A 24,164-nucleotide genomic window follows, 5' to 3' on the forward strand; every position below is an offset into this window, starting at 1 on the left:
CATCCCAATGTTTCACAATGTGGTAGGCATGTCGGGTAAATGACATGTCTGGTTTCCACCTTAGGGCTCTGAACCTCCGACGAGACTGCTCGGGTGTTATCCCCATTCTGACTCTCGCCTTGGATTTAAACAGTTCATACTTGTTCATGTGTTCTTTAGGCATTTCAGCTGCCACCTCAGCTAAGGGCCCACTGAGCTGCGGCCTCAGCTCTACCATGTATTGGTCAGTAGAGATGTTGTACCCAAGGCAGGCCCTTTCGAAGTTTTCTAAGAAGGCCTCAGTATCATCACCTGCCTTGTAGGTGGGGAACTTTCTGGGATGGGAAGTGGTACTTGGAGAAGGATTGCTAGGGTTTGTTGGGATATTCCGCTGAGCCTTTATCTTCTCCACCTCCTCCACATGCTTCCTTTCTTTTTCCTTCTCCTCCAGTTCTTTGGCCCTTGCTTCCATTTCTTTGTCCCTTGCTTCCATTTTCAGCCGCATGAGTTCTATCTGTCTTTCACGTTCCCTTTGTTTTTCCACAGCCTGAAATCTGGCTAGTTCCAGCTTTTGTCGAGCCGTGGATTTTGTCATTCTAACCTCTCTGTTTTTAACTAACTTTACACCCAAGGTTTAGAAATAAACAAACAAAACTTGGCTGTAAAATTTTGCTGTGCTGGAATAGAATACCTATTCTCTGATAGTGATTGTCAGCCTACAGAAAAAGACAAATCCCTTGTCTCTGCTCTGGGCCCAAATCAAAGCAAAAAACCTCCAACTACTTGGAAACCTGCTTACCAGCACCCAAAGGAAAAAAAAATTCCTTTTCAAACCTGTGCTCCTTGTAAAACAAAAAAATCAAAATCCTAAAAAAAAAAACCCTGCCACTTTTGTCTCCAGGCAAATGGGTAGAACACACACCCCCTATTTACTTTTAGGAAGAAAAGAAAAAAAAAAAACTCTGGGTTGGAAGACTGTGAATTTCCCTGCAGGAGTTAAGTACCCTGCCTCCAGGCAAAGAAAACCTGCAATTCACAAAGATAATCCCCTTTTGTCTCTTTTTGGCCACAAAGCAGAGAAAAACCAAGCTGCTTTCAGTTTCAGCTGCTTTCTGGACTTCCTTTCCAAAGGAAAAAAAAATTCCTTTTTAAAATCTGTATTTCTAGTTCAAAAAATCTCAACTGGATCTCAAAATGATTTCAGGTTAATCCCACCACTATGCCACCATGTCAAGGTTCCTCCCCCACTCTGAACTCTAGGGTACAGATGTGGGGACCTGCATGAAAAACCTCCTAAGCTTATCTTTACCAGCTTAGGTCAAAACTTCCCCAAGGTACAAAATATTCCACCCGTTGTCCTTGGACTGGCCGCTACCACCACCAAACTAATACTGGTTACTGGGGAAGAGCTGTTTGGACGCGTCCTTCCCCCCAAAATACTTCCCAAAACCTTGCACCCCACTTCCTGGACAAGGTTTGGTAAAAAGCCTCACCAATTTGCCAAGGTGACTACAGACCCAGACCCTTGGATCTTAAGAACAATGAACAATCCTCCCAACACTTGCACCCCCCCCTTTCCTGGGAAATGTTGGATAAAAAGCCTCACCAATTTGCATAGGCGACCACAGACCCGAACCCTTGGATCTGAGAACAATGAAAAAGCATTCAGGTTTTACAAGAAGACTTTTAATAAAAAATAGAAGTAAATAGAAATAAAGAAATCCCCCTTGTAAAATCAGGATGGTAGATATCTTACAGGGTAATTAGATTCAAAAACATAGAGAACCCCTCTTGGCAAAACCTTAAGTTACAAAAAAGATACACAGACAGAAATAGTTATTCTATTCAGCACAATTCTTTTCTCAGCCATTTAAAGAAATCATAATCTAACACATACCTAGCTAGATTACTTACTAAAAGTTCTAAGACTCCATTCCTGGTCTATCCCTGGCAAAGACCCAGCATACAGACAGTCACAGACCCTTTGTTTCTCTCCCTCCTCCCAGCTTTTGAAAGTATCTTGTCTCCTCATTGGTCATTTTGGTCAGGTGCCAGCGAGGTTACCTTTAGCTTCTTAACCCTTTACAGGTGAGAGGAGCTTTCCCCTGGCCAGGAGGGATTTCAAAGGGGTTTACCCTTCCCTTTATATTTATGACAGACTGTATTGTTTTTGGGGCGGGGGGCAAATGAAGGGAAAAGGGGGACAGGTGCATTGGCCATAACATGGCCTGCTGCAGGAAAGCCGCTCGATATGGTGACTGCCCTACTTCAAGATCAAACTCCCATCATGATTTCCACTGTAATCTAGAAGGATGTAGAAGCCTATATTCCTGGATCAGTGTACTAACCTTATCCTCATCCAGAAGAATAATGCAGAGCCCCTCTTTAGAAGCACATGACAATTGCAATATGGAACCTGCCACTCCAGATTGCTACTGGTCTGTAAGGAACCAATTTGGTGTGGGGCATCTGCAGTAGAAGGACTTGTCATAGAATTCTGTCAGGTAACTCAGTTGAACAGGATAATCAGGCTGAGCAATGTGCAGGAAATAATATGGATTTGAACAGTAGGTATTCCCTAATTGGGACAGTGCTACTCAGGACTTATAAACCAGTTTTGTGCCTGGCTCATCTGTACTCTGAATATTAACCAGAAAGATACAGAAAGATAAGATACTTCTTAATGATCTGTAGACCTTGATGGACCCTTTGAAGAGTTTGAGAGAACAACATGTAACAGCTTTTAGTCATGTAACAGCTTTTAGTCACAATGCTTAATGCACCCCCGGAAGGTGCTCAGATATTATGGTGAATCTGGTATAGAAACCTATCTAGAATAGAATAGATCACTGGGAAAAGATTTACAGGTATTAATGGTGGTTGGTGCAGGAAAGTCCATAATGCCAGAATGTTCAGAAAGTCTATTTGATAAATTCCACCTTCTCCCCCAACTATGCATTTGACATCAATGGGATTTCTTTACCAATTGTTATTTTGGGAGATCCAGTCTACGCTTTGCCTCTCTGTTTCAGGAAATAACAAACCATAGGAGAGTGGAGAGAATGTGAGGAGACATAATAAAGGTCTGACACACAGAATGCTAGTGTCAAACCGAGAGACAGATTCCCCAGTGCCCTCTGGCTCTTTTGTACCACTTTGACAATGCAAAGCAGCAGTAAGCCCAATGTAATTGACATCAGTTAGTTTTCTGTACTAATTGTACTCAAGGTCCTCAGATTCCATTGGCTAATACTACAGAATGGACTAAAATCATAGCACTATGATCACATAATTATACAGTTATGGTACAGTATATGCATCTCTTAATGCTTCCATTAAAGCTATTTTTAATGGTAAAAATTAACTCCATGGAGGCAAGATGGAAGAAGTGGGTGTTTAGTTTCTAAAGGAGGTTTTTAAATTACATATTTTCACTTTATATGTAAATAGCTAGTCACCCAAGTACAATCCCGCCTGACCCCTGGCAATCTGCAGCTACTGTAGCCACATGACTATGTTTAGGTTCTAGCTTAAATAGTAGAGCTAGCACATGTATGTCTACCTGAGCTGGAACTCCTGAGCTCGGAGTGTCCACCCAAGTTACCCTAGGAAGCAGCGCACAGAACTCGCAGCCCAGGGGAGAAGGGCCTAATGTGACTTTAAGCCACCTTTGGGCCCTCCTGATCTTGAGCTACCCCTTGGCCCCTGGCATAACTTAGAGACCCTGGGGGTCTGTCTACATTACAGCAGTTTCCCTGAGTTGCCCTAAGGGCTGCAATACTGGCTGTTTAAAAGTCTCATACCTCCAGCCTTACCTCTGCATGCCCTCTGCATCAGGACTTTGTCAAGGGGTTTTTGAATAATAGCCTTATGGCTGTCTCCTCTGATACTGTGGTTAGGGGAGTCCTCCTCTGGGTGGATCTAGGGTTTTTAAGGCTGTTTAACTTGGCATACAAAGGCAAGAGAGCATTTGAAGATCTTACCAAAAAGACCAAATCTTCTGATGGTCTTGAGCCCTTCAAATGGCATAACTGACCACAGGAGTAACATCTCAAGGTAAAAAGAAAAGGAGTACTTGTAGCACCTTAGAGACTAACCAATTTATTTGAGCATGAGCTTTCGTGAGCTACAGCTCACTTCATCAGATGTATACCGTGGAAACTGCAGCAGACTTTATATACACACAGAGATCATGAAACAAACAGAGATCATGAATGTGATGTATATAAAGTCTGTGTGTATATAAAGTCTGCTGCAGTTTCCACGGTATACATCTGATGAAGTGAGCTGTAGCTCACGAAAGCTCATGCTCAAATAAATTGGTTAGTCTCTAAGGTGCTACAAGTACTCCTTTTCTTTTTGCGAATACAGACTAACACGGCTGTTACTCTGAAACATCTCAAGGTAAATGAATCTTCTCATGGCCTAGAGACAGTTTACTGGCTCCTACATCATTCCTTCTCCCTGCTGCCATCATAGCAGTTGTGGTCAAGGGAAAAGGTGCATGGCTGGAGCGTCTCTATGCCCTACTGCAGTGTTTGCCAAACCTGGGTTGCTGCTTGTTCAAGGAAAGCTCATGGTGGGCCGGGCCAGTTTGTTTACCTGCTGCGTCCACAGGTTCGGCTGATCGTGGCTCCCACTGGCTGTGGTTCACTACTGCAGGCCAATGGGGACTGCAGGAAGCGGCGGCCGGTATGTCTCTTGGCCCGTGCCACTTCCCGCAGACCCCATTCACCTGCAGCGGCGAACCACGGCCAGTGGGAGCCACGATCGGCTGAACCTGTGGACGCGGGAGGTAAACAAACCGGCCCGGCCCTCCAGGGGCTTTCCTGAACAAGCGGTGTCCCAAGTTTGGGAAACATTGACATACTGTTACCTAGCTGACATATTGGTCTCTTGGGGCTCTTGGCAGCTGCCATAATTTGGAGTAATTGTCAGACTTCTCTCAGTTACACCAGGGATTCAGATTTCCACCCAGCTAGCCAAGGATCAAAGTATCATAAAGGACACTTTGCATCCCCACTCTTAAGCTGTATTATGCACTCTTTGGTCATAGCTGAGATCTGTGCCAAACTATGTATCTAAAAATAATGGCATGATTACTCAAGGAAGAAAAAAAAAACAGATGACAAAAGGTATGCTATTCTGAAGAAAACAGAAATGATAAGCAAATATTTCAATATACTCTAAGAATGGTCAAAAATACTCAGTACAAACAATGACAGGTTTCAGAGTAGCAGCCGTATTAGTCTGTATCCGCAAAAAAAAAAAAGGAGTACTTGTGGCACCTTAGAGACTAACAAATTTATCTGAGCATATGCTTTCATGAGCTACAGCTCACTTTATCAGATGCATTCAGTGGAAAATACAGTGAGGAGATTTATATACATAGAGAACATGAAACAATGGGTGTTACCATACACATTGTAAAAAGAGTGATCAGGTAAGGTGAGCTATTACCAGCAGGAGAGCGGGGGTGGGGGGGGACTTTTTGTAGTGATAATCAAGGTAGGCCATTTCCAGCTGTTGACAAGAACATCTGAGAAACAGTAGGGAGCGGGGGGATAAACATGGGGAAATAGTTTTACTTTGTGTAATGACCCATCTACTCCCAGTCTTTATTCAAGCCTAAGTTAATTGTATCCAGTTTGCAAATTAATTCCAATTCAGCAGTCTCTCACTGGAGTCTGTTTTTAAAGTTTTTTTTGTTGAAAAATTGACACTTTCAGGTCTGTAATCGAGTGACTAAAGAGATTGAAGTGTTCTACGACTGGTTTTTGAATGTTATAATTCTTGATGTCTGATTTTGATGTCTTGATGTCTGATTTTGATTCTTTTACGTAGAGACTGTCCAGTTTGGCCAATGTACATGGCAGAGGGGCATTGCTGGCACATGATGGCATACATCACATTGGTAGATGTGCAGGTGAATGAGCCTCTGATAGTGTGGCTGATGTGATTAGGCCCTATGATGGTGTCCCCTGAATAGATATGTGGACACAGTTGGCAACGGGCTTTGTTGCAAGGATAGGTTCCCGGTTCTGTTGTGTGGTGTGTGGTTGCTGGTGAGTATTTGCTTGTTTACAGAGGGCTGTCTGTAAACAAGGACTGGCCTGTCTCCCAAGATCTGTGAGAGTGATGGGTCGTCCTTCAGGACAGGTTGTAGATCCTTGATGGTACGTTGGAGAGGTTTTAGTTGGGGGCTGAAGGTGATGGCTAGTGGCGTTCTGTTATTTTCTTTGTTGGGCCTGTCCTGTAGTAGGTAACTTCTGGGTACTCTTCTGGCTCTGTCAATCTGTTTCTTCACTTCAGCAGATGGGTATTGTAGTTGTAAGAATGCTTGATAGAAATCTTGTGGATGTTTGTCTCTGTCTGAAGGGTTGGAGCAAATGCAGTTGTATCATAGAGCTTGGCTGCAGACAATGGATCATGTGGTGTGGTCTGGATGAAAGCTGGAGGCATGTAGGTAGGCATAGCGGTCAGTAGGTTTCCGGTATAGGGTGGTGTTTATGTGCCCATCGCTTATTAGCACCATAGTGTCCAGGAAGTGGATCTCTTGTGTGGACTGGTCCAAGCTGAGTTTGATGGTGGGATGGAAATTGTTGAAATCATGGTGGAATTCCTCAAGAGCTTCTTTTCCATGGGTCCAGATGAGGAAGATGTCATCAATGTAGCGCAAGTAGAGTAGGAGCATTAGGGGACGAGAGCTGAGGAAGCGTTGTTCTAAGTCAGCCATAAAAATGTTGGCATACTGTGGCCACGCGGGTACCCATAGCAGTGCTGCTGATTTGATTTTGTATACATTGTCCCCACATGTGAAATAGTTATGGGTGAGGACAAAGTCACAAAGTTCAGCCACCAGGTTTGTCATGACGTTATTGGGGATACTGTTCCTGACGGCTTGTAGTCCATCTTTGTGTGGAATGTTGGTGTAGAAGGCTTCTACACACATAGTGGCCCGGATGGTGTTTTCAGGAAGATCACTGATGGATTGTAGTTTCCTCAGTAAGTCAGTGATGTCCTGAAGATAGTTGGGAGTGCTGGTAGCATACGGCCTGAGGAGGGAGTCTACATTGCCAGACAGTCCTGCTGTCAGGGTGCCAATGCCTGAGATGATGGGGGTTCCAGGCTCCTCGGTACAAACAATGTTAACCGCTATGTTATGGGGTATATAATCCATTCAGGCAATGAAAGGGCTAATGTTGGCCTGAGCCACCAATTATGCTCCCTGAAGGGTGGAGCAGGCTTAATTGAAGATAAAGGCCAGCTGGGGAGGGGCTGGGTGTTGACTATAAACTACCTCAGGAGGCTAGCCCATGCACAGGTTTTACTGGGTACAGACCCAGAGATGACAGCAGGCTGTTTCCTGTGAGACTGCATTCTGGTCCCCCCACCCTGTGCACTCAGCCCATTTTTGGGCTGCCTCCCTTGGGGGTGAATTGTGGCCACAGAGTGAGCTATTTCTGAGGTAATTAAGATTAGTCCTAGTGCAAGCTGAAGAAGGGCTCCCCTCTCCCATATTTAGCTGTGAAAATCTCATTTGCAACCTGGACCCAAGAAACATGGATTGGCTGGCTTCAAACACCCTTCTAAATGTCTTTTTGAGCTATGTTTTACTTGAAAGCATTTCATAATGTCTACAGATTTTCATGCCCAGAGCTGCCATCCAAGTCAATGGGAGCCATAGCTACTTAGTGTGGCTGAAAAGCAGACTTTTTTTTTTAACATGTAAAAGTCTGACCTAACTTCTACCACCATTGTAACACACAACGCCCATTCTCCTGCTTTTCCTTGGTCAACAAACATAGGATCAGTTTGCGAATATCTACTGGAGGCTTTAGCTTTTTCCCCTCTAACAGTTTGTTTATTGAGTCTAGAGAGAGTGTTTATTTCCAGATGGAAATTTACTCATGAGACAGTGTTGACACACCCTTGTTTGTATGGTGGGTACCTTTCAACTTACTCAAGACCACCTGCTGTATCTGTCAGCACTTCACTGGAAAACATCTTTCCTTGACTGCCTGTTACTCTTCAAGAGAGCTCTTTCTCTTTTGTTCATAAGCTGTGCACAGCATTGTTCTTCCTTTGTTAGATCACTTCCCCTTGAATTCACAATCTTTAATAAACACATCATCAACAAAATGCTTTCATCTATTCATTAAATTTTGTAATGCCACTAGAAATGACTTCTCTCCTTCTACATATCTAACAAACTTGTCAGCAAATCTGTTTACATCATTCTTAAGGCACGAGAGGTTTTTTCTTTGTTCTTTTCCCAGCTCAGTAACTTTTCATCAGATGACTTGCACTCTTTGTCATGAATATTTTTTAAACCATTCGCCATGACAATATACTTGATTCTACATATACCCTACACTCAGACAGCCCATCAACATCAGTGAAATTTTGAGCTATAGAATCTGTAGGATCAGTGGCTATATTATATTTAAAACATGTGTGGCTCCAAGTTGAATTGTCCTCTGGATTTTTAATCTCTCTTTAGTTTTACTATTTACTTTAAATTGCTTCTATGCTTTTCAACCCATACATAAAAATATATAAAGTCACTAGAACAGAAAGTTCCAGAATATAATAATAATAAAAATACAGTGCCACATATTGTAAGTGTATGAGGATTTTTGGGGGTGGATAATACCATAGTAATGTAATTGGACAGAATATGCATTTCACTTTCAACTGGTTTTAGACACTGGGTTATTATTTATCTCTATCTGTATTTCTTTAGCACCTAGGAGACCTGTCATGAATCAGGCCTCCATTGTGCTAGGCACTGTACAAACATTTCTAAAAAAGCGTCCATGTCCCAAAGAGCAAACAAAATCTAATGATATAATAAAAAAGGAGGGAACAGGTGGAGACAGAAAGGGGAGCACCAGGAAAGAATGAAACAGTAAGGGGAAGAGGGGCACCAGCCCACATGGTGCTAAAGCTCCATGACTCTAAAGAAATATACTGTGCTAGAAGGATGGCCAAATGCACATGGAAATGGATGGAGATATGGGTTTACCTCCTAGCCAGACCTCATGTGACTGGGCAAGTCACTTAATCTACCACGTGCCTCTGTAAAGTGATCCCTATCTGTAAAGTGGGGATAATACTTTTCTGCCTCACAAACATATTGTGAGGATAAAAACCATTAATTAGCATGAAGGGCTCAGCTACTATGGTTAGGAGGACCATATAATAAATAATTAGATTGGGGAACATTGAGATCCCTATCCCACCCTCCATATATACAGGTCACAGTGAAGTGGGTGCACACTGCTATCCTTATTAATCTCCAAAGTTGTGTAATCATATCCACTAGCTGACATGACCCACTGTGGCTTGCTCAGGGACTACGCACCCAGCTAACTCTTTAAGCTCTAACCGTGACAGTGAGGGTTACATCTACACTCATACCTACAGCTGTGATTCCCAGCTCTAACACACACACATACACTAGCTTGATGGGAGCTAGCGTGAGTATAAATAAAAGTGTAGCTGGGGTAGCGTGGGCAGCACAGGCACAGCTTATCCATGCCAAGTTCAAGCCCACCTGCACCCATAAGGGCTTACTCAGCACAGCTATGTGATGGCACTGCTGGCCATGATACCGCAGCGACACGAACATTTAGCTCAATGAGAGCTACAGCAAGTATAGCATGACGATGTATGCAAGCTAGAAATCACACCCCTTCTTTGTAGTCTAGATGTAGCCTTAGAGTGAGGGTGAGATGCCATCTTTAGTGTTGAAATACTTAAAAACAAAAACAAACAAACAAAAAAACACCCAACCAAACCTTGCTGGTAACCATTATTTTAAAAGGATTCCCAACAGCATCTAGAATTTTAGATCAACAAGGCAAAAATCAAATAGTTACCATAGTTCATTATTAGCTTGGAACAAAACAGAGCAGTGATTATTCCTCTAATTGTCCTTAAAGTCATTATTACATATGCAAGTACAATTTTCTACTCTCCAGAGCCTTTCCCTCGTTACACTGTGTGATTCACCAAATTACACTACTGTGATTAGTCCCTGAAACCAATGTCCAAGTGGTATCAGGCAAGTACTGGGCTCCTTTTGCTGAGGTCAATTTAATTACATTGTGCATGACAGAAACCAGGCCAGCTGAGTATTGCCTTTGCTACCAGCAATTGACACCTGAGTGTTAATGAGCTGGTAATTAAGAGCTGGCACAGACAGGCACATTTAAGTGTTTAGGACTGGGATTACATATGTTGTAATGCTTCTGTGCTAAAAGCCAGTTCTCATTTTCTAGAATATACAGCATTTTTGAAATATAAACATACTAAGGCAATTCCAAATAAGAAGCAAGAAATGCTTATATAATACCAAGAATGAATGGTAGCTCTTTACACTTTATGAAAAACAGCATCTCTTCTTACTTACTTAGCATTTGATTTTAATGTCCTTTAACAAACACGTTTGTTCAAATTTGGATTGATTATGTTCTGTTTTTTGTTTTTTTTCAAGATTGTTTAAAGGAGCCCTTCTTCAGTAGCAGGGCTTTTGAGCTGTGCTCCGCCTCCACTCCAGCTCCAGGCAAAAACCTGCAGCTCCGCTGCTCCGTGCCCAAGCTCCGGGCTCCGCTCCAAAACCCTGTCCAGTAGTCCAGAGTCCCAGCCAATCTGTTGTGCTATTGTTAATCCAAAGTCTTTTCTCTCTGCATTCCCACAGCCATAGCTCCACTCCTCTACAGAATGATCAGACAGCTCCTTATCTCATACTGTCCAAATCACAAGTTCTCCAAATCCTTGGTTTTGCTGTGAAAGGCAGTTCTAAGCTCCCACTCTGCCACTTGCAATGGTCAGAAAATGTCTGTCTCCTGGGAGCTGTGGCCCCACCCCTGGGAGCAGTGTTGGCGTGGCTCGTGCCTCAGAAACTGCCCCCACAGGAGGGAATAGACTGCTGGTTCTGGAGACTTGTAGAGAACTGGTAGAGTCCTCGTTACAGCTGCTAGCCTTCAAGCTGCTGTTCAGGGGACAAATGTGAGGAGTCTTTGTTTACTGTCTGTATATAATAATATACTCAGTTTGCATGTGTTTCTTACCTCGGAAAGACTGCCCTCCGTGGCCGCAATAGTTCAGACCCACTCAATTATGCATGCTCAAGCTGCCCCCGTTGGCCACCAGCTACATAGGATACAGGCTGGGATTTTCTCAGGAGCCTAAGGGAAATTTGGGAGTTGGGTGCCTAAATCCTTTAAGCTACTTTGGAAACCCCAGATATAAGTCCTATTAGAACTTAAGGAGGGAAAGAGAGAGAAGATGGTCATGATTTTGTTGTGATATTTGGTGTATTTCTTAATGTCCCAGCTCTTAGTATTCTGCATATATGTAAGAATCTCAGCTCATTTACACACACAACATACACAAAAAAGGAAGTTTCTAACTGTCATCATTACAGAGAGAAGCCTGAGAACATGCCCCTAAAGTTTCAAAAGATGCTTTAAAAACAATCCCAAGCATATTTTTGTAAATCTCATGGTTTTGAGAGGGTTGCCTATTTTTGAAGGCTTGGGGTTGGCAATACTACAAATCAATTTATTTTTTCCTGGGTGTCTCCTAGTTTCATGATAATATTTGTGACTACATTTTATGCAAGTCAACTGTTGGAATAACAGGACTTTGGTATTTCCAATGGGATCAGAACATCTGTAAAAGCAAGTTACTGTGAAGAAGTCTCAATAAATAAAATAAAGAATTACACATCTATTAGAAAAGAGCCTTTACCTCTTGCTCTAGTTGTTCCTTGATAATTCCTAAATAAGCAATAATGAAATAAACTACTCCTTCCACAACCAATAATACACTGGTAGAAAAATTAAAATCAAAACCAAAACCCACGCACTCTTTCTCAAAGTAGCAGTGTTATATACCAAAGGGGTGAACTAGTTCCAAAGCTGAGAGGACCTTGTACCAGCTACATTTTGACACAATACTGATACAGAGCAGTAGCTTAGACAATTTTCCTGTGCCTTTACAAACCCACAGATTGTTCACATCAGATGAAAAATGTATTAACTTTACTGAATCTTAGTTATGGGATTTACTTCTAATTTTCTTCTTTGGAAGAGTTTGCTTTTTCTATTGAACCTTCTGTAGGACAGATAGCCTTTTATATGCAGATTGGTATAATTATGCTTGGAAAATAGCTCTGAATTCCCAGTGGCTTAAACTGAGAACATGAAAGGGCAAATGTTATTATGAGCTGAAGGATATAGAAGTGGCACATTCATCAGTCCAAAATAAGATATAGAAATGAACAGCTCTTTACACAGTGATGTCAGTTTTTGACAGATTATTGAAGGATCTTTGCAGCCACAGAGACTGTCTTGGGTAACATGAAAACTCTGCATAGGGATATCCGTATCAGTTTGTATTTTTCTTTTTAATACTAAAAGGTGAGTAGATGTTAAGTAAAACAAGAGAAATATACCATGACAAAAGCTTTAACTCTCTTCCCTGAAGAATGACACCTGGCCCCTAGTGGTAAAACAGAAGGCGATCTGATGAAGGAATCATCTAGTCCAGCTGTCAAGCAAGGAATGGCACATCGAGAGTGGGCTTGCCATCTGGAGAAACAGATAGAGACTCCAGAGCCCAACCTCCATGTCCATTGAGATCCAGATGACAGACAACTGGCTCCTCAGTGCAGGAGGGGAGATGGTAGTTCTACTGACAGATGTGTCAAGTTTCTGCTTAATGCAGCCAGACTTTTCCTTATCACGTGGAAAGGGATAAAAGGAAAAAAAAGAGTAAATTCTTGTCTGTTTGAAACCATAAAGTCACGCATTATGGCTATTTGAATTAGCACAACTCAGTTTCATCATTCTTTTTTACAGAATTATTGCATGATAAATGGAAGAGCCAACTTAAAAGCATTTAAGGTAATCAAGTGAGGTTTAAACACCACTCATAAACCCGTCTGTGTAAATGTTCACATAATGCATTGTTTTGTAATGTGAATGTATATACTTCAAAATATCTAACAGCATCTTAACTATAGAAATCCAACTCTCACCAAGTTAAAGAACATAAAGGTGAATTTCACACGTTTGACACATTTTTGCTCTGATATCCATTAGAAAAGCATGTGGAAATAGCCACATCTCAGAGCAACAGGGTTACTCTAAATACAAAACATGTTCTGATGTAAATGTTAACCACATTTATTTATTGTAAGCTAGGTCTCTATGGGCAAAATTTGGAGTCTGTGTCTTACTAGCTGAGGTGCGAGGAGCAAGGTGTAAATGTCTCCATCTTAGAGTCCCTCAGATTCTAAATCTCTCCTGAATGTGTCCCCTTCTCTCTCTCCCATTCGCAGATACCCTCAGCGGTGTGCAGTTGTTACACCTTCCCCTAGGGTGGTGCAGCATGCTTTCCTCTGTCAACCAGCCGTCTCTGTTGTCCAGGGATAAGGAAAAAAGGGAGGTGGCAGTATAGCCACGTCCTTGCCTGCCCTCTTTAGGGTAGCATGTGTCTCATAGGACTCCACTAGAAAGGATTCAGAGTAGCAGCCGTGTTAGTCTGTATCCGCAAAAGAAAAGGAGTACTTGTGGCACCTTAGAGACTAACAAATTTATTTGAGCATAAGCTTTTGTGAGCTACAGCTCACTTCATCGGATGCCTGCAGTGGAAAATACAGTGGGGAGATTTTATATACACAGAGAACAGGAAACAATGGGTGTTACCATATACACTGTAAGGAGAGTGATCAGGTAAGATGAGCTATTACCAGCGGGGGGGACAGGGGGACCTTTTGTAGTGATAATCAAGGTGGGCCATTTCCAGCAGTTGACAAGAACGTCTGAGAAACAGTTGGAGGGGGGGGGGGGGGATAAACATGGGGAAATAGTTTTACTTTGTGTAATGACCCATCCACTCCCAGTCTTTATTCAAGCCTAAGTTAATTGTATCCAGTTTGCAAATTAATTCCAATTCAGCAGTCTCTCATTTGAATCTGTTTTGGAAGTTTTTTTGTTGAAGAATTGCCACTTTTAGGTCTGTAATCGAGTGTCTAAAGAGTTTGAAGTGTTCTCCGACTGGTTTTTGAATGATATAATTCCTGATGTCTGATTTGTGTCCATTTATTCTTTTATGTAGAGACTGTCCAGTTTGGCAGAGGGGCATTGCTGGCACATGATGGCATATATCACATTGGTATATATGCCATCATGTGTACAAGAATAAATGGACACAAATCAGACGTCAACTGCTGGAAATGGCCCACCTTGATTATCACTACAAAAAGTTCCCCCCTCCTGTTGGTAATATCACCTTACCTGATCACTCTGGTTACAGTGTGTATGGTAACACCCATTGTTTCATGTCCTCTATGTATATAAAATCTCCCCACTGTATTTTCCACTGCATGCATCCGATGAAGTGAGCTGTAGCTCACAAAAGCTTATGCTCAAATAAATTTGTTAGTCTCTAAGGTGCCACAAGTCCTCCTTTTCTTTTAAGTAGAAAGGAGTCCCTGTGCTTGCAGGAGGATAGGGACTGCAGTTGTGATTAGTCCATGTGCAGGGGTCATGTGTTCTCTCTACTCAAAATTCTGTGAAAGATCTAACACTTTCCCAAACACTTTCACTATCTGCTTTCCTTTTCTCCTAAAACAATGCTCTCATCTTCCCTTCCCACTATTTACTATTACCTCTCCCTTGATGTGCCACTCACTCACCACAATCAATTGCCATTATTTGTTGAATTATCTGTGTAAGAGCCTCAGTCTAAGAAAGTGCTTAAACAGGTGCTTAATTTACAGCACATGAAGTTCCATTAACTTCAAAAGGACTGCTCCTGTGATGTATTGTGGGATTCAGGGCACAGTTAGGGGTCAGTATTGTCTTCCTTGCTCTTAGAAAGATAGATTGTGTCTCTATGGCAGAGTGCTGAAATGAGAGTGACAAAGAGGGGCAAATGGTGCATGTATATCTGGTCATTTTATGAACTTTTTCATGGCACAAAGATGCATAACAGTTGTGCTACTAATACTTTATTTAAAAGATTCATGCAAATTCCTCCATGAATGAAAATGTAGAGGGACCTTTTATGTGTAAAAACTTCTCATCTGTATTTTTAATAGTTACATTACGTGCATAAATCTTCAATTTTTATTTAAAACCTACTGTTTACAGAAATGTTCTCTTTTTTCCATTTGAATTTGCACAGAAAACATCTGCATTCTAAACATCTAAAATGTTTGTACATTTTTGTTTTATTTAAGACATTGAGTCCTACAAAGTATTAACGGATCTTGTCCCCCCCCCACCCCTCCGCAAAAAAACACCTGTTCTGTTTGTATTTCAGTAGCACTCAGGGTAAGTCTACAGGACAATTAAAAACCTGTGGCTGGCCTGTGCCAGCTTACTGGGACTTGCAGGACTTGAAATAAGGGGCTGTTTACTTGCTGTATAGACGTTCAGGCTTGGGCTGGAGCCTGAGCTCCGGGACCATCCCCCCACATGGGTGCCTGATTGTAGTGTAAATTTATCCTTCGAGGCCTCAAGTGATATCAGAAAACTATTGTGTGAAATGGTGTACAAACACTTTTAGCCCAGTGGTCGGAGCACTCACCTAGGAGTGGGAGACCCAGGTTTGATTTTTCCTTCTCTGGCAGACTGAGAGAAACAATTTGAACAGGGTTCTCCTGCCTCTGAGATAGATGCTCAAACCACTGACCTCTGAGATAATCTGACATGGGGCCCCCTCAGGGTCTTCTAGGGAAGTTATTCTATTGTGGCTACATGATGAAAGACTGATTGAAAGTTGGGGGCTGGACTCAGTATCTCCTCGCTGAGTAACCACTGAACTACAATCACAATCTCTGGCCCAAGGACTATTTAGGTATTTTATACACAATGGAACAGTCATTGGACCAGAGGGAATGAGAGAATGACTCTGAACTTCAGTGGTGAGGGCAGCCAGCTAGGAGGTGGCAAATTCTGGGTTTTATCACTCTTTTATTATTTATCCACAATCAAACAGTTTCAACAAGAGAGATTGAAGAACGCCCCTTCTCAAGTGTCAGACTATCCTATAGTTCAGTGGTCTGGAGACCCTGGTTCAAATCCTTTCTCCAGTCACCCTCTTCCCCAGGAAAAAGAAGAATTGAATCTGTGTCTGCCACATCCTGAGTGCTTGACTCACTGGGCTGAGAGTTATGATGGCCTCCTTGTCTAGTCAGATTTTGAATGGGACTCAGTCTACTAGGCAAGCTAAGAAGCTGCCTATCAAATCAGGTCCTGCACTTCACTCAGGCAGATGAATATCTTTCTTCCCCTAGTTTGTGTATTGCTCTGGGGCTTAGTCAGCAGATAGGCTGGGTGCCTAGAGGAAAGCAACAGTGTGTGTGCCCCAGTCTAAAACCTACGGAACTTTTAAGCAGATAGCTAGGCACCTTGGAGGTTCTGCAGCAGCCAAGAAGGAGTTTTGTGAATCACAGTTGTACCACACATAGGGAGTTGAGGTGCCTAAATTGCTCTGTTAATTTCACCCTCAAACCCTAAATAGTAACATCCTGTCTCTTCACACAAGTTTCAAGAATAAAAGGAATGAAGGATTGTAACTGACAGACTTAGAGCTATGTATCAGAGACATATTCTGGATCATTACTTTGGATACATTTTGCCTAAGGCTCTGAAGGAGGATTTTGACCTGAGTGACATTTTTATCCAATAAACAGAAACCAGACTCCCTACTCTCCTTATTGATATTAGTCTAAAAATAGAGACATAATGAATAATTGAATATCGGTAATGAAAAAAAAAACTACTTTGGATGCAACATTTGCTGAATCTTGAAATTATTTATGTATATTGATGAGGTGTGGTTCTCCCCCCCCCCCGCCCCAGGTTGACAACTGGCGTTTTACATCTTGGGATCTAGCCCTGTAATTTTTGTTATGGGTGGACCAAATCCAGAGGTTCTTTCTCCATTTTTGTTGAGTTTTTCCCCTCAGTCCTAAATCAGGCTCATTTAAAATTTAATTTGACTTTAAATGGGAGCTGGGCACCTAATTTCAATTTGTGCTGTTGAAAATCACCTCCATACATCAGTGGACTTCATCTGATCTATGAGTGAGTAAAAACAGAGTAGAAATACAGTAAAACATTGAGGCTTTGGTTTGGGGACAGGGAGATAAATTTATTATTTTGTTCTCTAGGTAATATTTTTGTTTACTATTTTCCATTGTGTCTTGGAGATTTTGTTAAGATTTTTGATAATTACAGGAATTTTAATAAATGGTGCATATTAAAAAAAACCCAGAAGTAAATATTTTATAAGGATTTTAAACAATATCTTTTTAAACACCTATAAAGTGTTTATGTTATTCCATAATTTTTGCAGAGACAGACTTTGGGTATATGGGACTGAGATAATACATAATAGTACTGTTATGAACAGATAAAAGTGCTACAGTGATCTATATGATTCATAGGAGAGTGCCACCAATATTTCTCTCTCTGTGATGGGGATGATTATTCCACACAGGTGATGAAAGGGTTAATGCCTACACTGCAATTAGACCCCCCCGCCCCCCGGTACCAGCTGACTTGGGATCCCAGAGCTTGGGCTAAAGCACTGTTTAATTGCTCAGGCTTGGGCTGGAGCTCAGGATCTAGGACTCAGCAATGATGATGGGGTAGCCAGATTTGCACACAATATTCAAGATGTGGGCATATCATGGATTTATAGCGGTATTATGATATTTTCTGTCTTATTGTCTATCCCTTTCCTAATGGTTCCTAACATTCTGATAGCTTTTTTGACTGCTGCTACCATTGAGCAGATGTTTTCAGATTGATTGATTTATTTAATCACTGCGGCCTGATCCAACAAGGAATTTAAGACTATGCCTAATGTAATTTATATTGGCAGTCTTGATATAAATGGGATTACTTGTAGATTTAAAGTTAGACACCTGCTTAAGTACCTTGTTGAAGTGGGACCTATAGGCCCTAATATTTAGATTACTTATCCATAGCTAAATTCTAACTCTCCTTTCATCACTCTGTAATCCAAGATCCATAATTCATTACTCATTGCTACCAGTATATCACCCATGTAGTCCATTTCTCTTTATTTTGGCTTGCAAGAGAAAGTGTTATGGCTGTCTCCACTTCTGTGACTTGTAAGGCTTGGTTAGTGAAGGCTGACAACTGAAGAATAATCACTGGTTTCCAGCTTCATGCCTCATATCTATAAGGATGGCATGCTATATTTTGGGGTAAATCATGACCTTTTCTTTTAAATGTCCTTTGTGGTAACTAGGGGTCAAATTCTAGTCCTAATGAAGTCAGTGACAACACTTTGATTTCAATGGGATGAAGATTTGGCCCCATGGTCTCTCCAGACCCAGGCTAATTGAGACATGTGCCTTCTCTCTTAAGAGAGACCAGTGATAAGAAAATAGCATGTGCTTATGCAGGAGAGATCTATGGCAAATAAAAATCAGAAGTTGAGCTTAGAGCTCATCTGAATTTCTCTCATGCATGAAAATATGACATTTTGGCCAAAAAGTTAGATTTGGGTAGCTGACATGGTGCCTCCTGTTATTCTCCACAATGAGCCAGGTACCCTGGTCAGACTGCATCTCCTGTGAATGATGCATGACAGCCTCAGTCCCTTCCCTCCCCCTCCCCCCACCATGAGGGAAGGAAGGTGCTACTGTCACAGTTTCAGGGTAACTACACTTGTATTCCCCTTTTGTGGTCCCTTGAGGGTTTCTGGCTGCTGGCTGTCACCTCTTGGGCAGAAACATGTGTCTCACTCTCTCCTGTCTGGAGGTTTTAAGGCTGCACAGTTCCGTGCCTATCTTGTGATATTCCCAGCAGCCAGACTGCCTACAAAGCCAGTGTTTCTGTTTTGCTGTCTCTTCAGCAGCTATGACCATTGTATTGCCAGCAGTTATAAGTTACCATACAGCTGCTTCTAAGCAAGCATTCTCATTCTAATAGTAAAAGCATTACAGAGGAAATATATTTAAACAATAATAAAACCTACACACATGTTAAAGGTGATCAGAGGTCACCCCCAGCTCCAATCTAGGGCTCTGGTAGATGTCAGTCCTTCAAAATCCACATTCCCCACCCCACTTGGTTAAGTTCATATCCATCTTGGATGCACAATCAGAACAAAGACTGGACAGATAAACTGTTTCTTTATACAAGTTGGGTCTTTGATATTGACAGTGACATTTTCCTCAGGTCATACCAACAAAAGGCTGAGTTTTTTGTATAACAGAGGTGAGTAATTTGTATTAATTTCTCCCTAGGGATTCCCCAATAAATCCACTTAACACTTTTTATCCCAAAAGTACGACATGTTTTCAGTATAATCTCTTGAACTCCTAGGTCTTACATTAGTCACATCTCCCACCTAAAGGGGCTACATCCAATCCTGGCCGACAATAATACATGAAATTAATACAATGTCTTTTGGGGATATATTAGGAAATTGCCATATCTGTCATAGCTATGTCATGGGAGTTCCATAGCCGCAATGAATTCACATCCTTTGAGTCTCTGGACAGTACCATGTTCACCCACTTCCCAAGAACTGGCTGCATTGTTTACTCTGTTGAAATGCTGCTACTGGTTCTATGATAGTGGCAGCATGAAATTTACTCCTTCAGTGAAATTCTGAGGTTCCACAGATCCAAAGCTAGAAATTCTCATCTAACTTTCTATTGATCAGATGGGGGCAGCCCACAGATCATAGCAATGGCCTAATTCCTCCTAATGCATTCCCGAGCATGACATAATTTTTGGAGCGGTGTGAATGTATTGTACTATTTATATGGTGCTGCATATGTACTGACAGGAGGATCCCTCATCTATTCTGTCTATATTGCAGTGAAGCACAGCCTCTACCTAGAACTTCACCTGACTTCCTTATAGACTTAGAGAAACAGTACACAGCGAAAGTGAACTACAGTTCTATTATTCATATTCACCTTCTTCTCATGATCGTCTTCAGCTGTGCTTCAAGTATCACATGGACAGATTGGTACAGAAAGTCTTTCTGTAGTCCAGACATGCCACCTGAGTGCTTTAGAAGTCTTTCTGAATCTTCCTCTACTGGATCCTTCTCTCATGTTTTGTCATCTTTCTTTTAGAAGAAGAAACAAACTTTTAGTGCTTACTATTTCTCATTGAAAATGGCTTTTTTGGAAAAAAAAAAAGGCAAGAAGCAAATGTTCATGAAATACATATTGCAGCTGAATCTTTAAAGCTAAAACAAATGGGTACATGCAATCTGTACCTTTATAAACAGTAAGCCCAGACAAGAAGTGGATGATTTAACTAAAATGTAGTTTGGAGTTCACTAATTATGTATGCATCTCACTAGATATTAAAGGAGACTGTCAATAACTAGTTACATGTGTAAAAAGAAAAGGAGTGCTTGTGGCACCTTAGAGACTAACAAATTTATTTGAGCATCAGCTTTCGTGAGTTACAGCCGAAAGCTTATGCTCAAATAAATTTGTTAGTCTCTAAGGTGCCACAAGTACTCCTTTTCTTTTTGCAGATACAGACTTAACACGGCTGCTACTCTGAAACTAGTTACACGTGTGTGTCATTTTATCAAGAAACATTATTTGCTTCTTCATTTAGAAATAATGTACAAAACAAATAGATCTAGTTTCTCTTTTTTTATGTGGTTGGCCCTGTAGTCCTAGTGAGGAGAGACCCTACTTATGGTCCTCTGTATCCTTGAAGTGTGCTTCCAGATCCCCACCTCTTACATATCCCCTTACAGCATTATGCCATCCTTTCCTAGGACTTTCAGGACCTCATTTTGTGCTGCCCCACATTTGGTATGGTCACTACAATGGTAGTGGCATGATTCATAACTGTGTTACTTCAGTTTTACTGTCGTGTAACAATTGACTTCAAAACTGGAGTGACAGTTGGAAATCATGCCTCTTAGGTACTGATTTTTTAAAAGTATTTATGTATTTGCAAGGCAGTGGCAAATAAGGCCTAATATTTGTAGTTCAATGTGGTTATCCAGCCACCTACTCACCCACTTGTACAGCCACTAACTTGCCATCTAATGAGCCCAATTACTTTCAAAATTCTGGGGTTTTGTGAGTAAGTCATGGAGTGTTCTTAAATATAACAACACTGGGATTCAAGACTCTTTGGCAAAGACAACTCTGAAATTAGTAATCTTAAGGTTACAGCTGCTTACTCACTTGTTTTTTCAGATGTTCTCTCCTCTCATTTTTTCATTCTTAATATTATTATTACACTTCTTTTTTTTCAGAGAGAAGACCAAGTTCCAGGACTGCAAAGTTCTAGGGCAAAGCATGTATCAGTCAGCTGAAAGAAACAGTGCTCCCCGCCATGTTGTACTGTCTCACAGAACATTCTGAAATTGTTTAATCAAAGTAACTGCACTTCAAAAGCAGTCTGCAATGCAACCTCTTCTTTAAAAAAGCAGCTGCTTGTAAAGCGGCTTCTATGTGGACTAAGTAAAAATACCTAATCACTTTGAGAAATATGGCTTTCACTAAAATTACCTTGCCTGAAAAAAAGCCTTCCCCCACTAATTCAGAAGCTCAAACAGAAACTAAATGGCACTTCTAGAGAACTATACAAATGATTTAATAATTACAGCACTTTTATATCTTTTGACTGTTCACAGCATTCTGTTTTAGACTTGGGTTTTGAATGCTGTACCAAGGCTGCATGAAAACTTCCACTGTACACCATTATTTACAAAAAAATGTATAACCATGCCTCTTTAATGGATGCTGGCTGCATGCATTACAAAAGGAACATTCACTCACTAAATCTAAATAAAATGGCATTTATCCAAGGACTTATTTTTGAAAATCTGTGCCATCGTGCCTAAAACCCGACCTGGAGTCTAAGAAGGCACTTTAGTCTCCATATCCATTCACTCCTTGCCCTCTCTGCTGAAATTGCTAATAAGGGAGCCAATTAGTGCCATGTGTAGCATGAACACCACTATGCTAGAAAGTAGACTGCGGCTGCTAAACCCATTTCATAATAGGTCACCAAACAGTGGTCAGACAATTATTTCCATCACTCCTTACTGGAGCCAGATTTGAACTAATGACCTAGAGGAGACATATGCTGCACTACTGATCCCCCGAGCCATTTTGTATGTCTTGAAATCATTATAAAATAGTTGAGTAAAAGGTTTGCTATGGAGAATGAGTGTCACCTACCCTAATTCAAATGTCAGTGTTAGGCTGGCTCAAATCTTCCCTGCACCTAGACTACCCTGTTTATCTAGTCCCCTGTAACAGCTTGCCTTTTCTTCCTGGATAGTTCACCAACAATTCAAGCTTAATAAAGCTAAAAAAGCTCATTATTTTAAAACTCTTTGCACCTCCTCCATTCCTTATTGCTGTTGACAGCACCATCATTTTCCCTGTCACCTGGCTGACAACCTGGAGATCATCTTTGACAGTAGTCCTGGTGGTGGCTCAATTCTCCTGCATGGTGAAAGAACTTGAACGTTAGCTCCACATAGCCAGTGACCCAGGAATTGTTATCCGTCCCCTTACCCAACCTCAAAATACACCTGTTTAGGGTAACAGGAACCCTGTAAAGCTGTGGTCAGCAGCACACAGGGATGTGGCTTTCCTGGGGCTCACTCTAGTCCCTAGTCCTTCCCACTTCTGGAGAGATGAACTGCATCAGTTTAGTAAATTTGGAGCCTCTAAAATCATTCACTGAATTTTAAGACTACCCAAAGTCAATACAACAACATAGAAATTTGCAATGGGTTAGTGGCCTTCACATAGGAACGTATACACAGATATGAATATTTTCAGTATGCAGAGTTTCTTTGTAGTTGTTCTGTTGAGAAGACAAATCAACTATGGTATTCACCCTCAAAACCAGGAGATGTCCCAAGATGTATACAGCTCCTGGGACACCAATAGGGGCCAAGAATATCCAAACAGCTTCTTGAGCAACTGCTCTTCCAGTTCCCATAGTATCCTGGTTCCTTCAGGAATCATGTTGCCATGCCATATCTGCCTATGGTTGCCTCAAATGCTCCAACAAGGCAAGGGAGATCACTGTATGAAAAGGCTACTAGCAGTAACTTGTGTTGCCTAGTTCATGGGGTTTTAGGAGATGTTGCTTTGAAAGCTTCCCCTTTTCCAAGCCTGTTCCTTGTGTCTGTCCACACCTCCATGGTGTACCTGTGGAAGGGTTTCTATGGTACTGGGAGAATAGCTGAGAATCTCCTGAAGCCAATACGATCATCCTGATTTATTTCACATCCCCACACCTGGTGAAACCAAACTGATTTCTATGTACACACATTGGGAGATGGGGGAAGAGAGGTGGTTAACTATTGCTCCTGATCTTCATAAACAGTGCATTATAATTAGACACACCGGAGCATTAGGGGAAGGTCTAAACAAGATCACTAACCCATAGATTGCTAACATTTCCCCTTCTTTCCCTTTCTCTTTTCCCTTTAGTTCATAAAACTGGGGTGGGGGGGGAGGGAAAGGAGGAGTGAAGAAACGTATTTGGGTATTGATCCTGCTCTAAACCGGTAAATCTACAAGGAGTAATGGAGAAAGCACTTGCAGCATCTTTCTTTTCCTGGCTGGCATTTATATTTATTTTCACTGGGATGAGGTTCTGAAGGAAATGCAATTGCCTTCTGAGAAAGTTACTCAGTGCCCCTTGCATAGCTGAAAGAGCTATTTAAAGGTCAAATGAGATCTTCTTTAACTGTTCTCCTGCCCATCCAAGATATTCTTTCTAAACAAGAATGAAAATTAAGTTACAAGGTATAAAGATTCATGAATGAACTTTATAAAAGCTCTTTAGTGCATTTGATTATGGTGAAAGGTGCCAGACTGACAGTTCTTGTAGAGACTCAAGCCAGCTATTTATCCATACAACATGTGCAGCATGCACACCATGCATTTACTACAGTGTCCTGCCAATGTGCCTGAACCCTGACTTCAAGGTGACTAGGGATGAGAAGGTAATACAATTTTTATATCATTAAATCCCTGAAGTATGTGCTGAGATTCACAAAAAATGGTTGACAGTCATTGTCAAAGGTAATTATTTCTGTGATATGAAAACATATCCACTAAAAACTGCACCTCTTTATTTCACATAGATAATTGAACTGCCATC

At 41.4% G+C, this 24,164-nt stretch overlaps 1 protein-coding gene across 1 annotated transcript in view; it reads left to right on the forward strand.

Annotated features, from left to right (window-relative positions):
• PCDH10 (protocadherin 10) overlaps positions 1-21,843 on the forward strand; it is a 75,741-nt gene extending 53,898 nt beyond the window's left edge. Inside the window, exon 5 of the mRNA XM_075127640.1 lies at positions 21,286-21,843. Coding sequence (XP_074983741.1) covers positions 21,286-21,320 — 35 coding nt within the window. The 3' untranslated portion in view covers positions 21,321-21,843. The remainder of the gene's footprint in view (positions 1-21,285) is intronic.
• The last annotated feature ends 2,321 nt before the right edge of the window (positions 21,844-24,164 follow it).

This window comes from Caretta caretta, chromosome 4 (assembly GCF_965140235.1).
Source record: "Caretta caretta isolate rCarCar2 chromosome 4, rCarCar1.hap1, whole genome shotgun sequence".
NCBI classification, from domain to species: Eukaryota; Metazoa; Chordata; order Testudines; family Cheloniidae; genus Caretta; species Caretta caretta.